General features: G+C 39.0%; 3 protein-coding genes across 6 annotated transcripts in view; 1 reads left to right on the forward strand and 2 right to left on the reverse strand.

The window, feature by feature from the left end:
* Window positions 1-4068, reverse strand: part of chd2 (chromodomain helicase DNA binding protein 2) — a 27689-nt gene extending 23621 nt beyond the window's left edge. For 2 of the 3 annotated variants that reach the window (XM_005933028.2, XM_005933025.2), the window contains exons 1-4: window positions 3809-4067; window positions 2314-2380; window positions 2106-2166; window positions 21-79 (exon numbers count right to left, since the gene is read on the reverse strand). The gene's annotated coding sequence lies outside the window, so the exon portion shown is untranslated. Of the gene's footprint in view, window positions 1-20; window positions 80-2105; window positions 2167-2313; window positions 2381-3808 lie in introns of all 3 variants that reach the window. The other variant, XM_005933029.2, reaches the window with a different exon arrangement.
* A 4151-nt stretch (window positions 4069-8219) lies between these two features.
* Window positions 8220-12416, forward strand: fam174b (family with sequence similarity 174 member B). Its single transcript, XM_005933031.3, has 3 exons — window positions 8220-8868; window positions 9541-9672; window positions 10409-12416. Exons 1-3 carry the CDS (start codon window positions 8591-8593, stop codon window positions 10410-10412), a joined length of 414 nt encoding a protein of 137 aa, XP_005933093.1. The 5' UTR covers window positions 8220-8590; the 3' UTR covers window positions 10413-12416.
* st8sia2 (ST8 alpha-N-acetyl-neuraminide alpha-2,8-sialyltransferase 2) overlaps window positions 12067-20684 on the reverse strand; it is a 16725-nt gene continuing 8107 nt past the window's right edge. For both annotated transcript variants that reach the window (XM_042225246.1, XM_005933032.2), the window contains 2 exons: window positions 19503-19796; window positions 12067-15645 (listed from right to left, as the gene is read on the reverse strand). In XM_042225246.1, coding sequence (XP_042081180.1) covers window positions 15333-15645; window positions 19503-19796 — 607 coding nt within the window. In that variant the 3' untranslated portion in view covers window positions 12067-15332. The remainder of the gene's footprint in view (window positions 15646-19502; window positions 19797-20684) is intronic.

Raw genomic sequence — 20684 nt, forward strand, 5'->3', positions numbered from 1 at the left:
AAAAAAAAAAAAGAACTTACAGAGCTGTCTTCTTTTTCTTCACAAATTGAAATCTTCTCCGCAGTGTCTTCTGTCTCCACTATAGAAAAGATGAGGAACAATGAATGACACCCATTTAAAATATTCACAGAAAGATTTCCAGCTTTACAGGCTTTAATGAGCTTTAAGTTCTTGGACCTTTTAATCTATAAATGCTAATTCTAACTGTCAAAGATGGCTTCCAAACACTCATTTTCGTTGTTTCCAGTTGAGAATGATTTGAATGTGAGGAACGCATTTCTGAGAAAACAAAACCAACTTTTATAGCAATAATGACTTGAAAGATAATGTTATTTAACATAAAGGTTAAGGAGAAATGGTCATATTTAAACTCATACTGACTTCAACCTTTGTTGTTAATGTAAAATCAGTATTTTGTGCTTTAAAAGATCTTATATATATATACACACACACACACAAGTACATATTATATGGTAGATGTACTGGACTGAATGACAATTAGAGCTGGCAGGATCTTCTTAGTCGTTTTGCAGACTTATAATTTATCTAATGCAGATAAAAAAAAAATACTTGGCAATTTATAAGTCACTGTCGAGACACTCAGGTGTTGGTGTATGATACATTTATGTGCTGTGTAACTCAAGTAGCTTCGCAAGTTAAAACTTGCAGTTCTTTCTTTTCAAATTTATTCTATCAAATGAAATACTTTGTATTGCTCACTGGAGAGTGTTTCCTTTATGTTCTGTGTGTGGGGATATCTAACCTGTAGATTTATTTTAGGATTTTTACAGTTACTTCTTACGATTAGAAGACGAGATTAATAAATGAATACTTTTTTTTTTTTTTTAAATCACACCTGAAAAGGACACTGAAAGACTTGAATTTCTGTGCGGAGAACAAATTGTGGTTGCCACTTTAATTGGTTTGGCAACATTTATGGGAAATAATCTGTTTTTTCCATTTTGAGAAAATTCTTAGTTACTTATACTTGTTACCCATCTGTGCAAGAAATTTTCCAAAATTCAAAATGGTCACATTCTTGGCTCCAAGTACTTCTACGAGACCCGTTCATTCCAATAATCCAGGGACTATAACCATTTTTATGTTATAGTTAGTGACTTTCAAGTTGAATTTTGCTTCCCAATTTATCAAACATTTTAAAATGTAAGATGTAATTTGAATGTGGAGCATTTGCAAAAATTTGTCAACTGCTTCCAGACACTAAAGTTCAGAGGAAAAGAAAAGGTTCAGTGACACTTTAGGTATAAATGATTAACAATTCTGCCCCAGAGGAGTTGAATTGCAGTTTTTAACACTTTAAGTTTTAGTACACCTGCAAATGAGATGCAACAAAAGTTCTTAAGTGGTAAAGCATTAAAAGCAGAAACGTTAATGATGATGTGCTAAAGTTTCCAAAGCCTGTCGTTTACACATCGGTTACAAAAACATTGTCTCAAGTATAATTTACGATCACACACGAAACGCATTTCTTGCCCATGTACTACAATTGGTGTCATCGTTTAAAATCTGACACAAGAGTTATGAAAAGAACAATCCTTAAGATTAGTCACAGGTTAGCTAGTCAATTGTAAAATTATCATCAACGTGTTGCAAATAGAGATGTTCTCTTAAAACAACACAATAGCAGTTTAATATTAAGCAATTTAAATATTAATGTGCTGTAAGCTATAAAAATGTGCGAAGTGATCTTATGTGTCTGCAGTACACTTTATTCTAAGTGGAGGGAAAATTATTTCGAAATAACCGCGTAACGTTGCCATCCATAGTAAGTGAGCCCACTTCTATACATTTGGAATTTATGTGTTACATCATACACTAGGGGGCAGAACTGTGTTTGTTCAGAAGCGTAGACGTAGCGGTACTTCCTAATAATGATTCTGATGTACAAGCAAAAAACATAAATGTGGACTTTACAGCGTTGATTTTTTTTTTTTTTTCTCATTTTTGTGGTTTTTTTTTTTTTTTTTTTTTTTTGTTTTTTTTTTTTTTTAAATAATTCAGCACATTTTTTTAAGAGTTCAAAGCTCAAACTGCTTATAAGAATTCTTCTAAAGACACTCAAACTGCCTTAAAATGATACTTACAGTGTCTACTTGCAGTACGGATCACTCAAATTCTTCCATTCACGTTGGCTAAATGTCAACCCTTTGAAATAACAAAAAACAAAAAAACTTTTTTCAGAAAGGAACTGTGACAACAGCACGCCCTACTGGCTGCAGGTATGCAACAGTAAAGACTAACGAATGGTAAGACTACGCAAAATACCCTGGTTGGTACAAATATAAAACATACCATTTAGATAAGGCAAAGCAATCTCCGCTCTTCTTTGACGTCATTTGGGAAACATCACACCGAATCCCTGCAAAAAAACAAAACATTATTTTGATTATTCTAGTAGTCGCAATTAAAAAAAAATCAGAACTTACATAGGCATACAAGCCAGTCATAAGCAAGCCATCTGTTTTAATACCTTTTTAAAGCAATATTTTAGGATTATCCAAGACCTCATTAACATATTACCATATTACAAAAACCCTAAATAAGTATTTACATATTTAGTTGTTACTTAGTAAAACTGTTTTATCTTTGCGTGCTTTGTTGACTCAAAACACGACTAAATTTGTCTTAAACAGTAACATCCACTAGAGAATACCTTAAGGAGGACATTTTGTTATGTGTAGGGTGGTACTAATCCGTTGGATTTAACGATATAGTCAAAGTTAGATGTATTATGCCATAAAAGACTAAATATCATCTGCTTTTATTATGTGTTGCATTTCCCTTTATATGTTTAGAAATCAACAACCTCATCCATGAGACTGAGATATTAACATGATTTTATGTCTTTATTTAATTTTATTACAGAATTTAGAATTTCCTTAAATTCACATACTTTTGGTGAAGCTTTCTAGCATAACTTTTTCTTTGCATGATTTACAGATGTAAAGTGACTTGAAGAAGAAAATTTATGAGAATATTTAAATGACTTCTCCCTTCAGTACCTCAAAGGGTTAAAAGCCAACACCCTATTTTGTATTTCTAAGTATATCTTGGCTTTTATAAGGTACAGAACCTACATTTTCACAATCAAGTTATGTACTGTTTATGTATGGTGTCTAAAATAAAAGGATTTTAGTTAATAGTCATATTTTGGACATTTTAGCAACTTATCACAATTTATGTAAAGTATTTTTAATTAATAAGCAATGAGTATATAATACTTTGTTACATCTTGCTGCAAACTATATCTGAGCGGTCTGTGTTAATAAAATGTAAGAAATCATCGATTTTTAAATATTTTTTTCATCTAAAACTCGATGAAAAACCTCAAAAACCGAATACTGTGAAAATAAGCAAAAATGTACTTGAGGTTGTTGCGTTAATATCAATCAGCTCCCGATACAACATTTTTAAAACGAAACTTTTGCTTATTTTTGCTGGTTTTGTCGAACAAATTCAGACAAGGGCATTTGCCCTTTCAAGGACAAAGCAAATTTTAAATGCGTAGGTTGAAATAACTCCAAACAGGTCGCGAACAAATACACTTTCAAAAATCTAAACTAAGCTAACTCAAAACTGCCCTTACAAACATACAAAATCCACAAACTAAAAAACAAATGCATGCAATTTAAACTCTGCAGACCCTTTTCTTTTTTTCTTCGCTAACAGCACACCATAGCCATTTTTACCAACACTGCGCCTATCTGTCGTTCTTTCCACCATATTGCTTTACACGCCTGGCTCGTATTTTTCAGCTATTAATGTATGATTACTCTTAAGTTCTTACCAATTTCACGGGCCGTGTCTATCCCCCGTCATCTGCCTCGGTCAGTGCCGCATTTTTGCGCGATTTTCGCCGTTTTGGTGGGTCTTTGAGCCGCATCGCTGAGCCCTTCCTCCACTCCGTCGTCGACGCTTTGCTCCTCTGCTGCGTGTGTCCTCCTCTCTGCCTCTGCCTGAGCTGATATCCTTCAGCGGCTCTGCCCACTTTTGCTCTCAACGTAAGCCAAGCTCCACTTCCTCTACAGCCCCATCTAGCTAGCGCTAGCATCATACTGAACATAAAAGAAATGTCCTCCTTTTTTTTTCTTTCTTCGGCTGAGCTCATGCCACGTTAAAAACAGCATATTTAAAACATTGTCGTAAATGAAAGAAGTTAACAAAACATTATGTTGGCCAAGTGTAGCTGTATATTTGTCAGATAGAGCTACATTAGGACGCTAGCTAGAAGTCCAAGTGAGAAAACTTTGTACGAATATTGTTATGAATATTGGCCACGAAACTACAGTTAGCTTATTGAGGGTATACCAACACTTGAATCTAGTGTGTGCTTTCAGGCTACCCTTTTTTTCTTTTCTTTTCTCACAAATCAAATGTGAAATAGTTTGTTGTTGTTGGGGGGTTTTTCTTTACCATAATGCTGACCTTCTTTGACCCCCTTCCTTTTTATGGCCTTAAAGGCTTGCCGGGGACCTTAATAACACTTTATTAAGTTATAATACATGTTTTTTGCTACCATGTGAACTCAGCTTCATCGAGGCCTTGCACACAGTCTTTCTTAGCCTAAGATGATGCCATGCTAGATGTGCTATGAAATTAACTTTTTATTTGTTAGTTTTGAACAGAAAATTCAAATATTTAACTGCATAATCCCCCCCCCAAAAAAAAAAAAAAAGATGAATTGAATGGACTGGAAAGACCAAATCTACTTCAGGGTTAAGACATACATGAGGATGTAGCCGGATATAAGCACAGGTGTGAAATAGACAACAGAGGTCCACACTGCTTGTGACAACCTGGCAAAAATCAACTGATTTCAGCCCATCATTAACCTTAACTGCAAATAAACAAAAAGAAATAGAAAGGAAAACTCAAACTAATAATGTAATGGATGCATTGAGAAATCTATTGAGAACAGCCAAACATGGCAAGCTTGGCTTGTTCAGTGAATGCAGCCTTTGTTGGACACTATTTGTTGAAGACTCTGGTATGCACGCACTCCACCCCCATCGTGGGCCAATGAGATGCTCCACACAGCAGCGCATGCTCTTTCCAGTGGAAAATTTCTATAAAAAGATCATCAGCCTAGCAACAGGAGTGCCCTGCTGAGGTATTACAAATTCAGATGCCTCAAGTGAAGTGACCATGGCCTTATTTTAAATGACTGGTTGGATGGATGGTCCTTCCTGAATGCTGAAATCTAAATATTGTGCTCTGAGAGACTGACAGGGTTCGCCTCTGTGCCCCAATTGTACAAGTGCCACTCCTATTTGGTTCTTAAATGTGTTTATTTTAATGTTGCTTTTTGTAATGTCCTTAATTTGGTGTAGTTACAGTCATGTAAGATTTTATATTTATGTATAGATTCCAGTTTTAATGAAATTAATAAATGCATTTTGGTAAGAAAATAGAGTGTAGAAGAGGGTTTTAAAACCTGTACACACAACTTCACAAGAGATTTGTGTCTCCTCGTGGGGCCATACTGAGGCTCTTTCACTTACTGGGCAAATGTATGAACAACACTAAACTATAGAGCCGGTAAACAAGTGGAAAACTCACTCCCCTTAATTTAAATATAGAAAAGTATGATACATGTAGTACATTTTATTGACAAACTGACCCGTAAATCAAAGATAATGGAGGATCTATTTATGCGTAGTTTGGTAGGAAAATGGTAGGAAATTATAAATTAATCACTAGAATCGCATTTCTATAGAAAATAGTGTGATTAGAATACTTTAAACACATGTGTTAGCATATGAAGGACTACAGTTTATATATGTGAGTAAATGTATGGATAAATGATATATAGAGTGTCCGACGTACCTTTTTTATACTGTTATTTGTGGTGTTTTTTATGTGTATGACTAGCAACTTCTTTTCTTCATCCTTTCTTAACAATTCTTTAAAAAAAATTGTAGTTTTGGGGAAACTAGGCTTATAATGGTAGCTTTGGAGATGAAAAGGGTAAAGTGTAAAGTGTTAACATTTATCTTGGAACACATGTTCTCAGAATTGAAACCTGTAAATTTAGCACTGTTGTAGAAAGGTGTGGATGTTGGTTCTAGCAAAGACTGACCCAACAATCAAACAATCAAACAGGTTCTTATGTTTGATTTTTCACTTCGAAAGATGTGAATACACACAAAATGTGACAGTCAAACAAGGAAATTAATGCTTAAACCATTTTTGAAGGTAAAGAGAAATAAGATTCAAAATAAATACCATGGATTATAATGAGCATATTTCATAGCACAGGTAATATAGATCCTATAGAGTATTGATGTGTTTCAATCTAGTTTAAGGAAATGCATGACATGATCGCCTCAGTCATAACCTGAGCTGTTTTTCTGTGCAAAGTTCAAGCCCTGTTCTCAGGATGTAACAATATCCTTGTCAGCTAAAAATTTGTATCCTCCCTTTTGAAACTCTTGCCCCACATGGGGAAAACCACAAAAAGCAAATACATCTGAGCAAAAATGATTATATATAATATACATCCAGCCTTTGGACAGTTTATAATGGTTGTTTTGTGTGTCTGTCTGGTATTTGTGGTTCACTTAAGCTCCTCTGACATTATTGTAATTTGCGTACAAATCCGTGTTAGATCTTACGTCATAAAATACCTCTTTAAATATGAAAAAAGAGTCAACCACTAAATGGATTGTTTGCTTCAAAATGCCTCTGATTCTCGAGGTTTTCGCTAAACAGAGTGTGCTGCATGTTGAAACCTCATCTGAGGAGAAAATGCTTGCTCTATTATTATTTGGTGCTGCCATCTGGTGGACCTTGTTCAGATTAAAGAGTTCTAGTAAGGGAAATGTACAAAAGTACAGAAATAATTAAACACACCACACACACACACAATCAGACTAGCTTTTGTCTTTGTTTTCATACACAGGGAGTCCCTACAGGTTTGTCTGATGTCTACATCTACTGTAGTTTTAAGTTCCTTCCTTCCTCTCAGTTACAGGCAACCCTTGTAAAAAAAATAACTTGTAAATATCGCTTCTTCGTTTTTTTGTTTTTCTTACAATAATTCTGGTTAAAGACGTAATTTTTTATTTTTTTATTTTTTATTTTTTTGGGAGGGGGATCATTATTTGCATCTATTTTAAGACAGACCCAAAGACACTGATTTAGTCGTTTTTTTTATCCTTACTGATGTGGTTGTCAGTGGTTATCACTGACCCACTGACTTCTAGGTATTTTCTGGTCAAGATTCCCAGGAATTTGCGGTCGTGAACCCGGTGTCTGCTGCCCTTGTAAAATTGCGTATGCTACGGCCCACCGTTAGAAGGGAAAAGGGCTGCCTTCAGTACAGTCGGAAATTTGGGAACTACCAATCGACCTTTAAATGTGCTTGAAGAAGTCAGGATACTCTTCAACCTATGAACCGTGTCAGAGAGTAATGATAAAGTAAAATTGTCCAGGACTTTACGTTGACTACATCCCTGCAGACAAGTTGAGATTGCATTTATTCTTAGATTAATTTTTATACTACTTACATAATGTTGAATTTTGATTACAGCTCTCAGGAAAATTTCACTGTGAAGAAATTATGGTATGTGTTTTTGCTTAAACTTGGACATAAATGTTTACCCCACCCTATTTAACTGTTTGTGTGCAGGTGGTCTGGTAACAATGAAAACCACAAACGTGTGCACATGAACAGAAATTCATATGTTGTTCTAAAATCACATATAAATAAATGAAAACATTGTAAAATACCAAGAAAAGTAGCTTTGGATGGGACAGAATAAACTGTTTTTTAATTTCCTTCAATAGCTCTTTAAACGCTGATGACTAAAAATGACCATTTTCTAAAAATCAAATACATTTAAAAGCTGTTATCTATTAACACTGAAACCATATCAGCAGCCAGTATCTTGAACTGTGAAGTAGATGGGCCACAGCAACATAAAACTACACCAGGCGTTGTTTCTGTCAGCTAAGGAAAGTCTCATCCACACTTCTAATAACTTCTAATAATTCAAAATATGAGCCGTGTTGAAAGGAAATCCATGAAATTGGACCTGCACATTTCTTTGATATGTCTCTTGTATTTTATGAGCTTTTTTCTATTTTTATTTGTTTTTTATTAAGGTAAGCTACTAACAGGTCAAACTAAAGTTGCCAGCCTAATTTTCCCCCAATCGCACGAAGTTGTTGAAATTACACGATTAGCTTGAACGCAGCACAAGCCCACATAATGCTCTTCTTCAGCACCGGGAACAGCGGGTCAGCCTGCAGAGCTCTTCCGGAGGCGGATAATCCCCTTCTCTGCGCGAAGTCCTCGTACAGTCAGGAAGGGATCGCTGTAGCTCCCCTCGAGAGGAACACGTTTTGGGATCAAATGCAAGTTACGACGGGGGAAGCGCAGCTTTGAGGACAGCTTGGACGTGTAGAGAAATGTCTGCGCATCTCTCCCTCTGGCTTTATTGTGTAAACAACCAAATCTGACACCGATAAGCGGATTCTCTATAATGTGACAGCTGCTGTCGCCGCTCATCTATTTCGGGAGAAACTACGGGCAGTATCCCGCTTGCGTTTTTATTATTTCAGGACAATGGTGGCTCATAACCTGGCCTTAACCTTTATTGCCGCGGCTCTTTGGGGGGTCAGCGGCGAACTACTGCTCACTCCTTCATCTGCGACGCACTTAAATTCAACATCATCATCATCCGTCATCAGTCAAGATTCACTGACTAACAATGCCACGGATGCTGCCGTGGGATCCCGGATTTCATCTCTAATGACGTATCTTCCGACCCTGAAAAACATTGTTATTTTCATCTGCGTGTTAACAGCTGCTCTCATCACGTGCCTGGTCATCAAAGTGGTCAGGTAGGCAGGTTGGCGCAGAAAAAACAAATCAATCGTTGCAACGGTTGTGAAGCTGTAAAAGTCATGCAGACATTATGAGAGCAGGATTGTTTATACATTTGCGTGTGGTTGATTTGTCCCCGTGTGATGTGATGGAGAAGGGTCTGGGCCTGTTGATTCTCATCTTACGGGGATTTCTAGGCACTGATAAGTTTAGCGTCATACTGCCTTATGTAGTCGTTTTAGGTGCCCGTAAGCCTCGAAGTAGGCTACATTGTTACTCTGTTTACATTTCTCTGATTGCACAGTTTATTTTCGGGCTCATCCAGGTCAGATCTAATTCTGCTAGTTGCTATTTTCCTTTGCAGTCAGACTGTTGATCATATTTCTAATTAATCAGTGAGGGTTTTTTTTAGTCCCTAGCATTTAAGAAGTTGATGTAAATAAAAACAGTGTAAGATTGAATAAACTGGAACTTCTTCTCTGGGAGGTTGGCGCTTACTTAAGCAACTGATTATCACCATATTGAAATAATATTTGCCCCACTTTTTGGGCCAGTCTGAGCACTTTAACACACTCCATATGGCAGAACTAAAGGAAGATTACAACTTCAGGTTGTAGGCTTTGTGATCCAAAAGGCAAAGTTTTAATTCTCTTGCTCACCTCATGTGTGACGGTTGTCTTTTCTCGCAGATCTGGCAGAAGAATCAGGAAGACTCGGAAGTATGATATTATCACTACACCTGCAGAGCGCGTCGAGATGGCGCCTCTCAATGAAGAAAACGATGAAGAGGATGACTCAACCCTTTTCGATGTCAAATACAGGTTGGTTTGTTGCGTTTTTATTTCTTTTGGATCACTTAAGCAATGACAAGTTCATTATGTTACATTCATCATATTCCAAGCAGAACCAGAGGAAAAACTCCTTTTCTTCAATTTCTACTGGTCACATAAGCAGAGAAGAAAGAAAACACGAGAGCCTCATGTACTGAGAATGTTCTACGTGTATCAGAGAAGAGAAAATGTAGATGTGGATGAGATGCTGACCATGAGAAGCCATGAGTACTAAAAATGATGGCCTTGAAGACAGATCATAAGTTTCTTTGTACAGGTTCTTACACAGCAAACGTAAGGTTAATGTAGATTTTAAAACACTGATACGTTTTCCTCAGGCGCCTTAATCTTTACTATTATAGCCATAAAATGCTGAAACCCTGATTTGCTTATGCAAGATTGCACTTTGGTTTTGACTGTGAAATTTTGCACAACGGCAAATTTACCAGCCGTCCCGGAATTTTTTTTAAGTACAAAGCTTGATTAAAAACTGTGTGTCTGACCAGCTTTGGTCATCCTAAAGAAACACACTACTTTAATTCTAATGCACTGTTGACTTTAGGTCTCACCCTTCCGTGCTTTCCATTGTTCACACAGTCACTTCCTCAAAGGGACGCCTTGTTTAACTGACATTCCTGACTTCCAAGTCACACAGGACTCTTGACGGGCAAACACACTTCCTCCTCACTGTGTGCTCGTTAAGTAACTCTAAGTTTCTGCTTTGCAGGTGAATACCGGCGTGGACGTCAGCGTGTTTGAGCTGATGACTCCCACTTGGCCCGGGACAAGTACAAGTGATTTCCTGTATTTTTTTTGGGGTGTGTGTATGTGTGTGTGCGCGCGCATTTCCAAGTCTTACCATATCAGCAGCTTAATGCTGTCTGTGCATGGCTTGTATCTGTGGTTAAATAGTGTTTTGACATTACTGTTCGCTGCTTTCCTAAAGCTTCTATCACGTGAGCCAAATAATCTCCCAGGTTATTTCTAATGTTAGAGATAAGGAGGCTCCAAAAGTCTTTCAGCGAATGTCTGCTTTGAAGCCATGTCCGTAATCCAGGGTTAATCACACTTTAAATAACTAAATAAATACATGGTGGTCACTACAGATCATCGCCTAATGCGTAAAGTAGTCATTTACCAAGAGTACTTTCTTCAACTGTAAAATTTAATTGATATTTTTTTAACCAAAACCAAATATTACCTATATGTACTAACCACTTTGTTGTGCGTATATACTGTTAAAGGCTTTCCGGTCAGGAGTGAGCATACGCTACATATATCTATTTTTTACTGTGTATTCTTTCAGACATTCCTGTTTCGCTGCTATCACAGCTGACGTTGACCTTTAAGGTTATCAGATTTGACTCGAAGCGCAAAGACTTTTTGTGTCATATTTATGGAGTATATACCAGTTTGCTATGAATGTGAATCTGCTGTTATCGAGTGCGCTGAAACACGCTTAATCCTTAAAAAAGGAACCGCTGAGCAGGATCGGCGCTGCCTGTGGAGACTGCGGTCATGCCGCCACAGTGATTAACATGCGCCCAGTATCTTACTTTCAAGGCCAAGTTAAAGTTTGACTTTTCAGGGTCAAAGTCCAGTTGCTCGCTTTAAAAATATCCCCAAATTTGATATTCTTTATACGAGCTAACAAATTAAAGTCCCTCACTGTAATATCCACTAATGGCTAACTGACTTCTTCTCATAAAAGAAGAAATTTTCCTGGGCTATGATTGTATTAAAGGCCACTTTTGACATTTGGGGAAAAGTGATTGTTACTTTTTATAAATACTAAACCACTATATTAAAAACTCATATTAAAAAAAATTAAATTACGATTATCTATCTAAAGTTTTATTCAAAGTGAATGAAAGGAAAAGCAGAGGAGATCACAAGACCCTCACGTCTCCGTCTGCCCAATAACGATAATTACATTGTTTGAGGAGCGAGGCAGAACACACAGATGAGCTTTTCTGCAGCACACGGTCGCCGTCTGTGACCTTCTCTTTTAATCCAAACTGTTATCTGATAGTGCACTGTGGCCTGCAGGTGCAGCTGTTTCCAAATGACCTCCATCCTCGGTTTAATAAGAAAATAAAAAGACTGCCGTGACCAAACTTGCACAATCAATTTATCGTTTTCTTTCTCTCCCCACGCCTGTCTGAAATAAAGTGTTTTTGGCATTTTGGGTAAAGCTGGATGTGTTTATTGTCTTGACAGAATCATTCATTGAATCATATGTGAATCAAACTTGTAAACATACTGTATTTTTTGAAATATGATGTTCTGTAATATTCCTCAAGCTGGCTGCTGTTATTTACTGTTTTCCACTTTTTCCTCTTCTGTCCCGTGTCTTTAACTGTTTGTGCAGAAAGCTGCAGATCAATGTGTTTGTGCCTGCTCAGACAAAGATGCCAACCTTTGTCAAAGTTTTTTTTTCTTTTTCTTGGCTGGAGTTGTGTGAAATGATGGAAAAACTTCACCGAATCATCTGCTGCACATGGTCGCTCGTAAAGAGAAATTAAAGCTGTAGCGGTGAAACTAATCCGCATTTTACCCAAAAACAAAAAAGAAAAAAAAAATTACAAGTGGAACTGTTTTAAAAGTTTATAGTAAACAAGCCCCTGCTTGGTTTCTGACACAGATGTGCGTGTAGCCCTGTATGTTTCCTCAGTTTCCATTTATTTGAAAAACCACTGAAATAAACCCGCTTCCTTTGAAGTGTCAAGGAAAAATTTTGTGTATTTTTTTGCCACAGAAAAGTACATTCACGTTGTCATAAATGCACATGTTAAGCATCAGTGAGTCACACTGAGGATCATAAAAACGAACAAAAAGACTGGAATATGCTCAAACTGTATCCATTAACACAAGACAAACATGCAAAAGCGAGTATTAGTTTGCTGTAATTTGCACATTAAACAGATGTTAACAGGGTACGGGGGGGGAGCAAGATAAAAACTGTACAATCTTCAGAGCAGGGAACATGTGTGAGAAAGTTTTTCTCATCTGTGGCAAACTCCACATTCTGGGTTAATTAACTTAATAGCGTTGGTCACAAACCGTTTCTATTTTTGCCAAAGTCAGACAAGCTCACACAAATAAACCTTTCATTGCTTCAGACTGCTGACGTCTCTAGTACAACTTTCATGTCTATTCTTAACTTAATTGGCGGCGTAATAAGGTCGACATGCAAGTCAACAGGCGCATCCTGTCAAAACAACACTTTTTGTGGACAAATCACATGGCTGAGAGCGCATGAGAGGCTATTTGTTTAGCTATGGAGCTCTTGGAATATTTCAAATGCTTCCTTTAATTTTCTATAACAGAGGCATATTGTTACAGAAAAATACCCAGAGCTTCTTGGCCAAAATCTCAACATCGAGATAACTCCAAAAAAAAAAAAGAAAAGAAAGAAAAAGCCCAAAACAAAACCCCTTTTGATGAGGTGGATCCTCGAAGTACAAAAATACAATTTAATCTTGTGTTAAGATGTTCCCGTTTGAAAAGCCAGTCTACTACTGGCCTTAAAATGTACATAAAAAGGAGTTTCTATCCTGACCAGAGGCCTACGGCGAGACGTTTTTTGCATACTCTGTTTTTATTTTAAACTGATAACTAGGTTAAAGAACTCACAGCCGAATAAAACCTTTTATAGTGTCTGGGCATGGGGATGGTCCACTTAGGGACTGGTGGAATTGATTTATTATAGGCACAATACTATGTATCAAACTATTATATTGGTTTAATACTAATTCCAAACATGCTCTACAAGAAAAATGAACACATCACTCTACCTCCATATTTCTTAAAGTGTGACCTGTGAGCCCGTAGCAGCTCTTGGTAACATGTTACGAGGTCTTTCAGGGCAACAAAGAAAGAAATGCACTAGTTTATATTTAACTAATCCACACATCAAACTATTCTTTACACTCACTGGCCACTTCATTAGGTTACCTTGCTAGTAAGCTGCCTTAATGCTTTATGGGATATGTGCTGGAAACATTCCACGACCACCCGTTGTGGTCTCCTGTCGCTGTGCCCCGTCTGCTTCACGGTGCAACATGTTGTGTGTTCAGAGAAGCTCTTCTGCATACCTGGGTTGTAACAATAATTTGAGTCAGCTTAAAGCAGTCTAGCCATGCTCCTCTGACCTCTGACATCAACAAGGCATTTCCACCCAAAGAACTGCTGCTCACGATCCAGTGAGCTCCTCTCTTTATCAGGCCATTCTCTGTGAACCCTACAGATGGTTGTGTGGGAAAATCCGAGCAGATCAGCAGATTGTGAAATACTCAGACCAGCCTGTCTGACACATTCAGAGTCACTTAAATCCCCTTTCTTCCCTATTTTGATGCTCAGTTCAAACCTAAGCAGGTCATCTTGACCACATTTGCCAACATTCCCAAATGCACTGCTGCCTCATGATTGGTTGATGAGATATTTGCATTAACAACCAGTTGAACAGCTGTGCCTAACAAAGTGGCCAGTGAGTGTAGCAGCACATATCTGTGTTACAGCCATTATAGCAGACTAAACCTTTCTACCACTGACATATATAGCTGGTGTCAAGAAATGCAACACTGAACATATTAAGTGTCGCGAAAAGTCAATTAAAAACACAAATAACAGACACGTCACACACATTTCCAGTGTTTGTGATGTGTGCAGACCTCCTCTCCCTACATTGGTCATAAAAACCTTGAGAACCCTTGCTCCACATGAATAAAGGCATACAGATGTCCAGCTCGGGGTCCTCTCAGTGATATTTCACTGAAATAGCTGCTGATTGCGACTTAATGTTAATTTAAAAGCACATCATGGAGCTTGCTTGTTCCCAGGTTTGTAAGGAAGCCAACGAATACATTCATCTCAAAAAGTAAACCTCTTCTTAGTACAAACATCCAGCTACCGTCTCACCCTCCGGTGAGGAAACAGGGCTGGTGCTGTTTGAGGAAAGTTTACAAAGTGGGTTTACCGTTGGCAAAGTCTGAGTAAACATTCGTATGTGAACAGCTGGTACACTCCTCCATTATGCTCACGCCTTCCTTTCTTGATTTGGTTCTCAAGGTAACCTGACTTTATTAGACGGTGGCTCTGGTTTATTGGAGGTTTGAGTTTTTGCTTGTTATTAACCTTCTAACATTAAAGTAAGGTTATGTCATAGAAAGCGTTTAAGAGATTCCACTTCAAAGTGTTTTAAAAAGAAATGTTGGTCCCCTTTTTTCCTCTATCATCATTCTTCCTGATTATTAAGTGCTTCCATCTTGTGGCTCAACAAGCGAACCAGTAATTTAACAGCTCACAAAACACCCCTAAATTGAGTCTTATCATCACAAAGTTGGAATATGAATTTCAGAGCCAGCCTTATTAACTTTTAATACTTGTGGGATGTCAGCTACTTTTAATTTAGAATATAAAAATGAAATTATATTCATTAATTTATTTAATCAACACACATACAGACACGCAAAAAAAGATGTGCTTGTGGAGAGACCTCAGGCCTGAGGGTGGAGTTGGTCACTCTTTGAGCTTGAAATAGAAAAATTGTTCATTCCAGCTGTTGAAAATAAGTTAATTCAAGTCTCATAAAAGTGCTAGCAACGAGAAAAACTGCTCGTATTCAAGTCTGCTTGCCGCAGAACCTTCTGCTATTTGCTCTGGAGATCTTTCTGTGGTCTCTGCTGGATGCCACAAACCCCAGTGTGGAGCCGTAGCGCCCCCTGTCTGTGCAACGTGCTCAGGGTCCTGAACTCCAAAGGCATGGTGTGAGGACTCGAGCTGGAGGTGTACTCATATTTGAGGGTGTCGTAGTAGTGGTATTTAACCGGTTTGCCTTGCGGGTCGAGCGAAAAGGGCCAAAAGCCGTAAAGGTGGATCTCCTCGCAGAAGCGAGTGGCCATTGTGTACATGAGGAGGCCGGTGGTCGGACGTTTGATGTGGACGTTGTTCGTCAGCCAGTACCTGCAGATGCAGACAGAGACAGAGCTGTAAGATAAGACATTCAGGGACAAAACAGGAGACACTCAGACAGAACCAGAACAAAAGGATGAGCAATTAAGGTGTCCATAACTCTTTTCTGGGTACACAGTGAGCTCTGCATTCACTGGGAAGAACCACTTTTCTCCTTCAGTAAGAGGAGGAGTTGAATCCTGCGCGACACAAGCAAAAATAGAGAGTTTGACCGACACCTTTCTGATGTAAACAACAACACACTGGCCTCACAACTGTCTCGCATATTCCTAAAGTCTTCTGTAGGTCAGTTGGTTTAATAATTTCAGTCTTTCAAACGTGATGACTGGCTGCTTTCTTCCCTCTCTCTCTTTTACCTTTGAGTTTTCCACTGGTGATTGGTTGAAGCTGTAGGAATTTGGATTTTTAATTATGTGACCCTTTTAAAAACAGTGGTTTACAATTATTGCAGTTCTATTGTTAAGCTCGAGGCTGGTAGCATCTACAGGGGAAAGAAAATGACTTCTATCTGTCGAGAGTTGGATTTTTTCACTGCAGTTGCAGAACTGCAGTAACTCCTGGCTGCTGAATTTGACATGAAATCAAAAATATTTAGGTGGACGATTTTTTTATGTTTTACTTTTTTGCAGAGTGTTGCTGAGAAGCACAGACTGTATGTTCTTTTCACTGCGTGAGCCTTTTTAACAAAAGCTGCAGACGCCACAGCTGCTCTGCACGACTATTTTCTCTACCTGAGGTGACTAGCAGCTCCTGTGACAGTGACGTGCCACACGCTCCCCTTGGGAGCAGCTTCGGGGACAGATGGTCACACGTTCGCTTGCATCAGCTTCATTTTCATTTCCAGTCACTGGCCCATTTGCCCAGCCTTGAGGCCACAACAGCCTCTCCTCTAACACCCTCTATAGTTAATGTGGAAGCTCGTGTTGAGATGCAGCAGCAGTAACCTCCCACTCTAATCAGCTCATGAGCCGTGCAGGACAAACAGTGGGCAGGAGAACAGGGTTTAATTATCAGTGGCATCATCCGAGGTGAGATTTGAGATTTGGTTGCGGTGAATATGAGCACATAAGATTTATTCTCTACTGCAAACTAGCACGATTTAAAGTTCAGCTTTTCCGAGGAAAGGTCAGGGGAGCATTTATCAGGCACGACTATCGATTTAGGGCAAAGACTGTTTCTTACGGTCTGTAAACAAGAAAAATCATGGCTGGTTGTACCTCTTTGCAATACCGAGAGTGAGTTGGAGCATAGAAAATCGCATAATTTGGTCACCGACCAGCGGTGGTTGTTAGGCTTTTAACGAGGCAGGAAAGAACCAGGGCAGAGTGTGCTAATGATAACAGAGGCGAGGACACACAAGCAATAGCAGAGAGGGATTTTTATAAATGTCCAAATGCACTTTAGGACATTTGACATCAGTGTAAAGAGGACTTCTTAAAAAAAATCACTGACAAGCTGTTAAATAAAAAAAGATAACAGTAATGATAATAAATGGAATTTATAACATGATTAACCAAATGCACTAAACACAACACATTAAACCACAGCGCAGCAGCTTTTCCTATTATCTGAGCTATGCAGGAGCTCCGGAAAAAGCAGCAGAAGGAACAAATCAACAACATTTGCAAATAATTAGGCAAACTGATCTTTTCACAAGCTCGTATAAATCAGGCTAAAGAGCTGACGGGAACATGTGATCACCGAGATTTTGACTTCGCCTCATCAGTGAAGCCTCAGCGTGACGCTGAATTGTGAAATGTGTGTATTTGCTTTCTTGCAGAGAATCAAGTCGAAAGATTGACTTTATGAACACCATGAGGTCAGTCCACACAGCTTTTTAATGCAGCATCTCTGCTGGTTGCCTGGCAATGTCACGGTGTCGGGTGCAGGACTCGCTGCTCCCTGCTTTTTTTTAACCAAGATAGAGTCAAATGGTGGGAGCGCTGTGACTCAATGGAAATGTCATATTATATTTTGGTCCAGCACCACCTCTGACCCCGTGACTTTTCTTTTGATTTCACCATGAGGATGATATTTTGGTTTCATTTTGGAGTGATGATGCAGGTTAACCTCTCCCAGCTGTAACTGGGCAGGACCATCTAATCAAACCACACAGAGCTCCTGTGGATGATTACGAAACGCTGGGTGACTCTCACACTTTTTAGCCACGGTATCTTTGCTGTGAAGTACAGCAGCTGCTTAAAGACTGGTCTGCTGCACCATGTTGATTACCATGCGTGCTAAGCACTATGGAAAAGCCTTTCCCAAGCATGGTGGGCAGACACAGCACTCAATTTCTAGAGAATTTTTAACTTCCCTCTGTGCTCAAGCAGCTTTAGTGGAAAGTGTGCACAAGGAGATGGACTTAAACACCGTGCGTGTCCTTGTGGACTTGTACTGAATCCTCTCATGCACCCTGCCCTCAAAGCAAGCATTCAGCATTGTGCGGGTGCAGCACTGTTGGACAGAACTAAGCAGGAACTAAGCAGCATATGCAAACATTCAACTTGAGCCAAAGAGACCAGGCTAGTACTTTTCCTTTCCTTTCCTCAAGATATTCACACTAAGCTAAATGCTTCTTACCTGACATGACATCAGACAAGACTAGAGCTGAAGCAACATCTGCCCATGTGAAAGAAGTACATTTCCCAAATTGACCCCATCACATTGTATCCAGGGTTAAATTGGTATTTTATATATAAAGTGGGCCTATTTTATATTTTCCTTATTTTTTTGTCACAGTGCTCATTTCGGGAAAAAGAAACCCATTTGTTTTCCTCCCTTTTTCCCCCGAGTTTCCACAATTTACAAGTGTCCCATAAATGTGTCACAAGCAGGCTATCCTAAAGCTGCAGACTTGAAAAGAGGACAGCTATAAAAGGAGACAGCAACCGAACAAATGAGTGCGATGGTGCCCGTTTAAAACAGCCCTGTGCAGAACAGACAGACCGTTTCAGGAAAGCAAACACATACAACGAGATAAAAGTGTAAACAAAGAAATGTCGTTCATACTTGTTCAGCTGTCTTTGTGAGATTTTTTTTTAATTACATTTTTTAAAAGTTGGCACTTTTCTGTCATGCTTTCAAATTTCAAGGCCCTTTTTGAGGGTTAAGACTAAGCTTAGGGTTAAAATTAGAATTAGGTTCAGGTTAGTGTTTGGCAGTTAGCTGTGATCCTAAACTTAGGGCTGAGAGGCAAAAGTGAAGCACAGAACGATAACGGCACAGCACAGCTGTCACTCTTTTAGTCAAAATCTTGTGAGCCGTTCATTCAAATGACGTCAAACTGGGCACTGCACTCAGCCAGGGGCCCCACTAATACCCCTGCAAAATTTGAAGTGGATTGAAAGAACAGTTGGAGAACAGATGGACGGACAGACCGAGAGTCCTCAAATTATTAGAAAGAAGTTATTGTCCAAAATAATACTCAATTTGGCTTTCCCAAAGACAAAAGCACTGACAGTTTCAGCAGTAAGTTGGCTTAAATGGAGGCAGAAGTAAGCTAAAATGACTTGTTACAAATAGAAGATCAACTAAAGGCTGCACAGTGGGGAGGGACGTTTAACCAAAATAAGTCATTCTTGGAACTGTGAGTCATGCAAAGCTACTCAGTCAGAGACCCAGAATAAAACTATAGGGCTGAAAAATGAGCATAACAGTTTCCCTTTTAGGTAAATTTGATAGGTGGGCCCTTGAGTGGAGAAAGCCAGAGTAGCTTTATCTCACCGACTGCCCCCGGTGATCAGCTGTGCTTAAAAATAGCCACCTGGGCTGCAGATTGGCTTCGTCAGCCCCTTTGAGTGTGCTGCTCACAGGTGTTCTTATAAGTCTGTGCTTGAGCATCTTACCCTCTGACGGCATGGAGAAGGCGCAGCGATGGAAAGGCGGTGCGTATGTCTACGGTGTGCAGCAGGATGAGACGCAGTGCCCACTCCACGCGCTCCTCTCCCCCCTTGGCCATGAAGGCTGGGATCCACAACACGCTGCCGCTGAGGCTTCGAAGACGCCGTAAGAAGCGCTCCTTCCACTCATTGGTGACCAGGTCCTGGAAGGCTCGCTGCACTACTGACGGGTTCATGGTCACCAAGTTGGTCCGCCATCCCACGTCCTGAAAGTATTCCTCCACCGGTGCCAGGTTACACCTTAAAGCAAAGAGCGTTCAGTTTTAACATGGGGAAATACTCTATTAAACACCTAGAATTTACACAAATGAATCAAATATATGGTTCGCTAATGATGTGTAAGGCTTTTACAAGTATACAAAAGTAAAGAAAGTCAAAACTTTCCACCTTTATGTTACAGTTAAAGCTCTGATATCCTCTATGAAGGCAACTTTTAAGTAACTTTCACCTCCCTATGTGGTTCTGATTAATGAAACACAGGTGGATAACTGACGGGTTACATTAAGCCAACCGTGGAAGCTGTTCGATCATCTCATCGTGAAACCTTGACGAGAAACTTTTGTTTATTCGTTTCTTTTTTCCACGTAATTTAGCAACCATCTGTTTTCCCCACCACCACCCAAAGTCTGAAGAGTGAAACAGAGCAGAAGTAAAGGTGAAATTCAGCAGGAAAGCAGGGTGGCATTTTCTTCATTGATGTTAGTCTCCGCCTGAAAGTAAATGTCAGAAAAACACAAAGCTGGTAATTATCCTCACAGCGAAACATCTCCATTCTGTAGGCGGGGAGGAGACATCAGGAGGCCTTGTTGTTAATACGTTTTTATTCTCTTATCTACACACTGATTACAGTGTTTGTTTAGTCTGAGCACTTCAGATCTGCGGGGTTCGTTCATATTTTCAATGATAAATTACCAGGACTTCTTTACTTTCATCATCTGAAACATCAGTGTAAAAAGAATCAAAATTCAGTGCAGTGATTCTTAACTAAAGATTAATGACAAGTTTTATATAAAAGCCATAGTTTAACTAGAGCTGCCTGTCCCAGCTTTTGCTTATCTTTTTAAATTCAGTTGTTTCACTTAGTATCCACTGTGACTTTGCTTGTTTCCATTTACAGTGGGGCAAAAA

This window comes from Haplochromis burtoni, unplaced genomic scaffold, assembly GCF_018398535.1.
Source record: "Haplochromis burtoni strain Fernald_Lab_line unplaced genomic scaffold, NCSU_Asbu1 Contig_164, whole genome shotgun sequence".
Taxonomy (NCBI): Eukaryota; Metazoa; Chordata; class Actinopteri; order Cichliformes; family Cichlidae; genus Haplochromis; species Haplochromis burtoni.

Bases quoted from the DNA above. Each gene is read 5' to 3' on its own strand.
- fam174b (XM_005933031.3), top strand. From the start codon at position 8,591: ATGGTGGCTCATAACCTGGCCTTAACCTTTATTGCCGCGGCTCTTTGG. The intron at 8,869-9,540 runs GTAGGCAGGTTG...CTTTTCTCGCAG, and splicing joins CTGGTCATCAAAGTGGTCAG to ATCTGGCAGAAGAATCAGGA.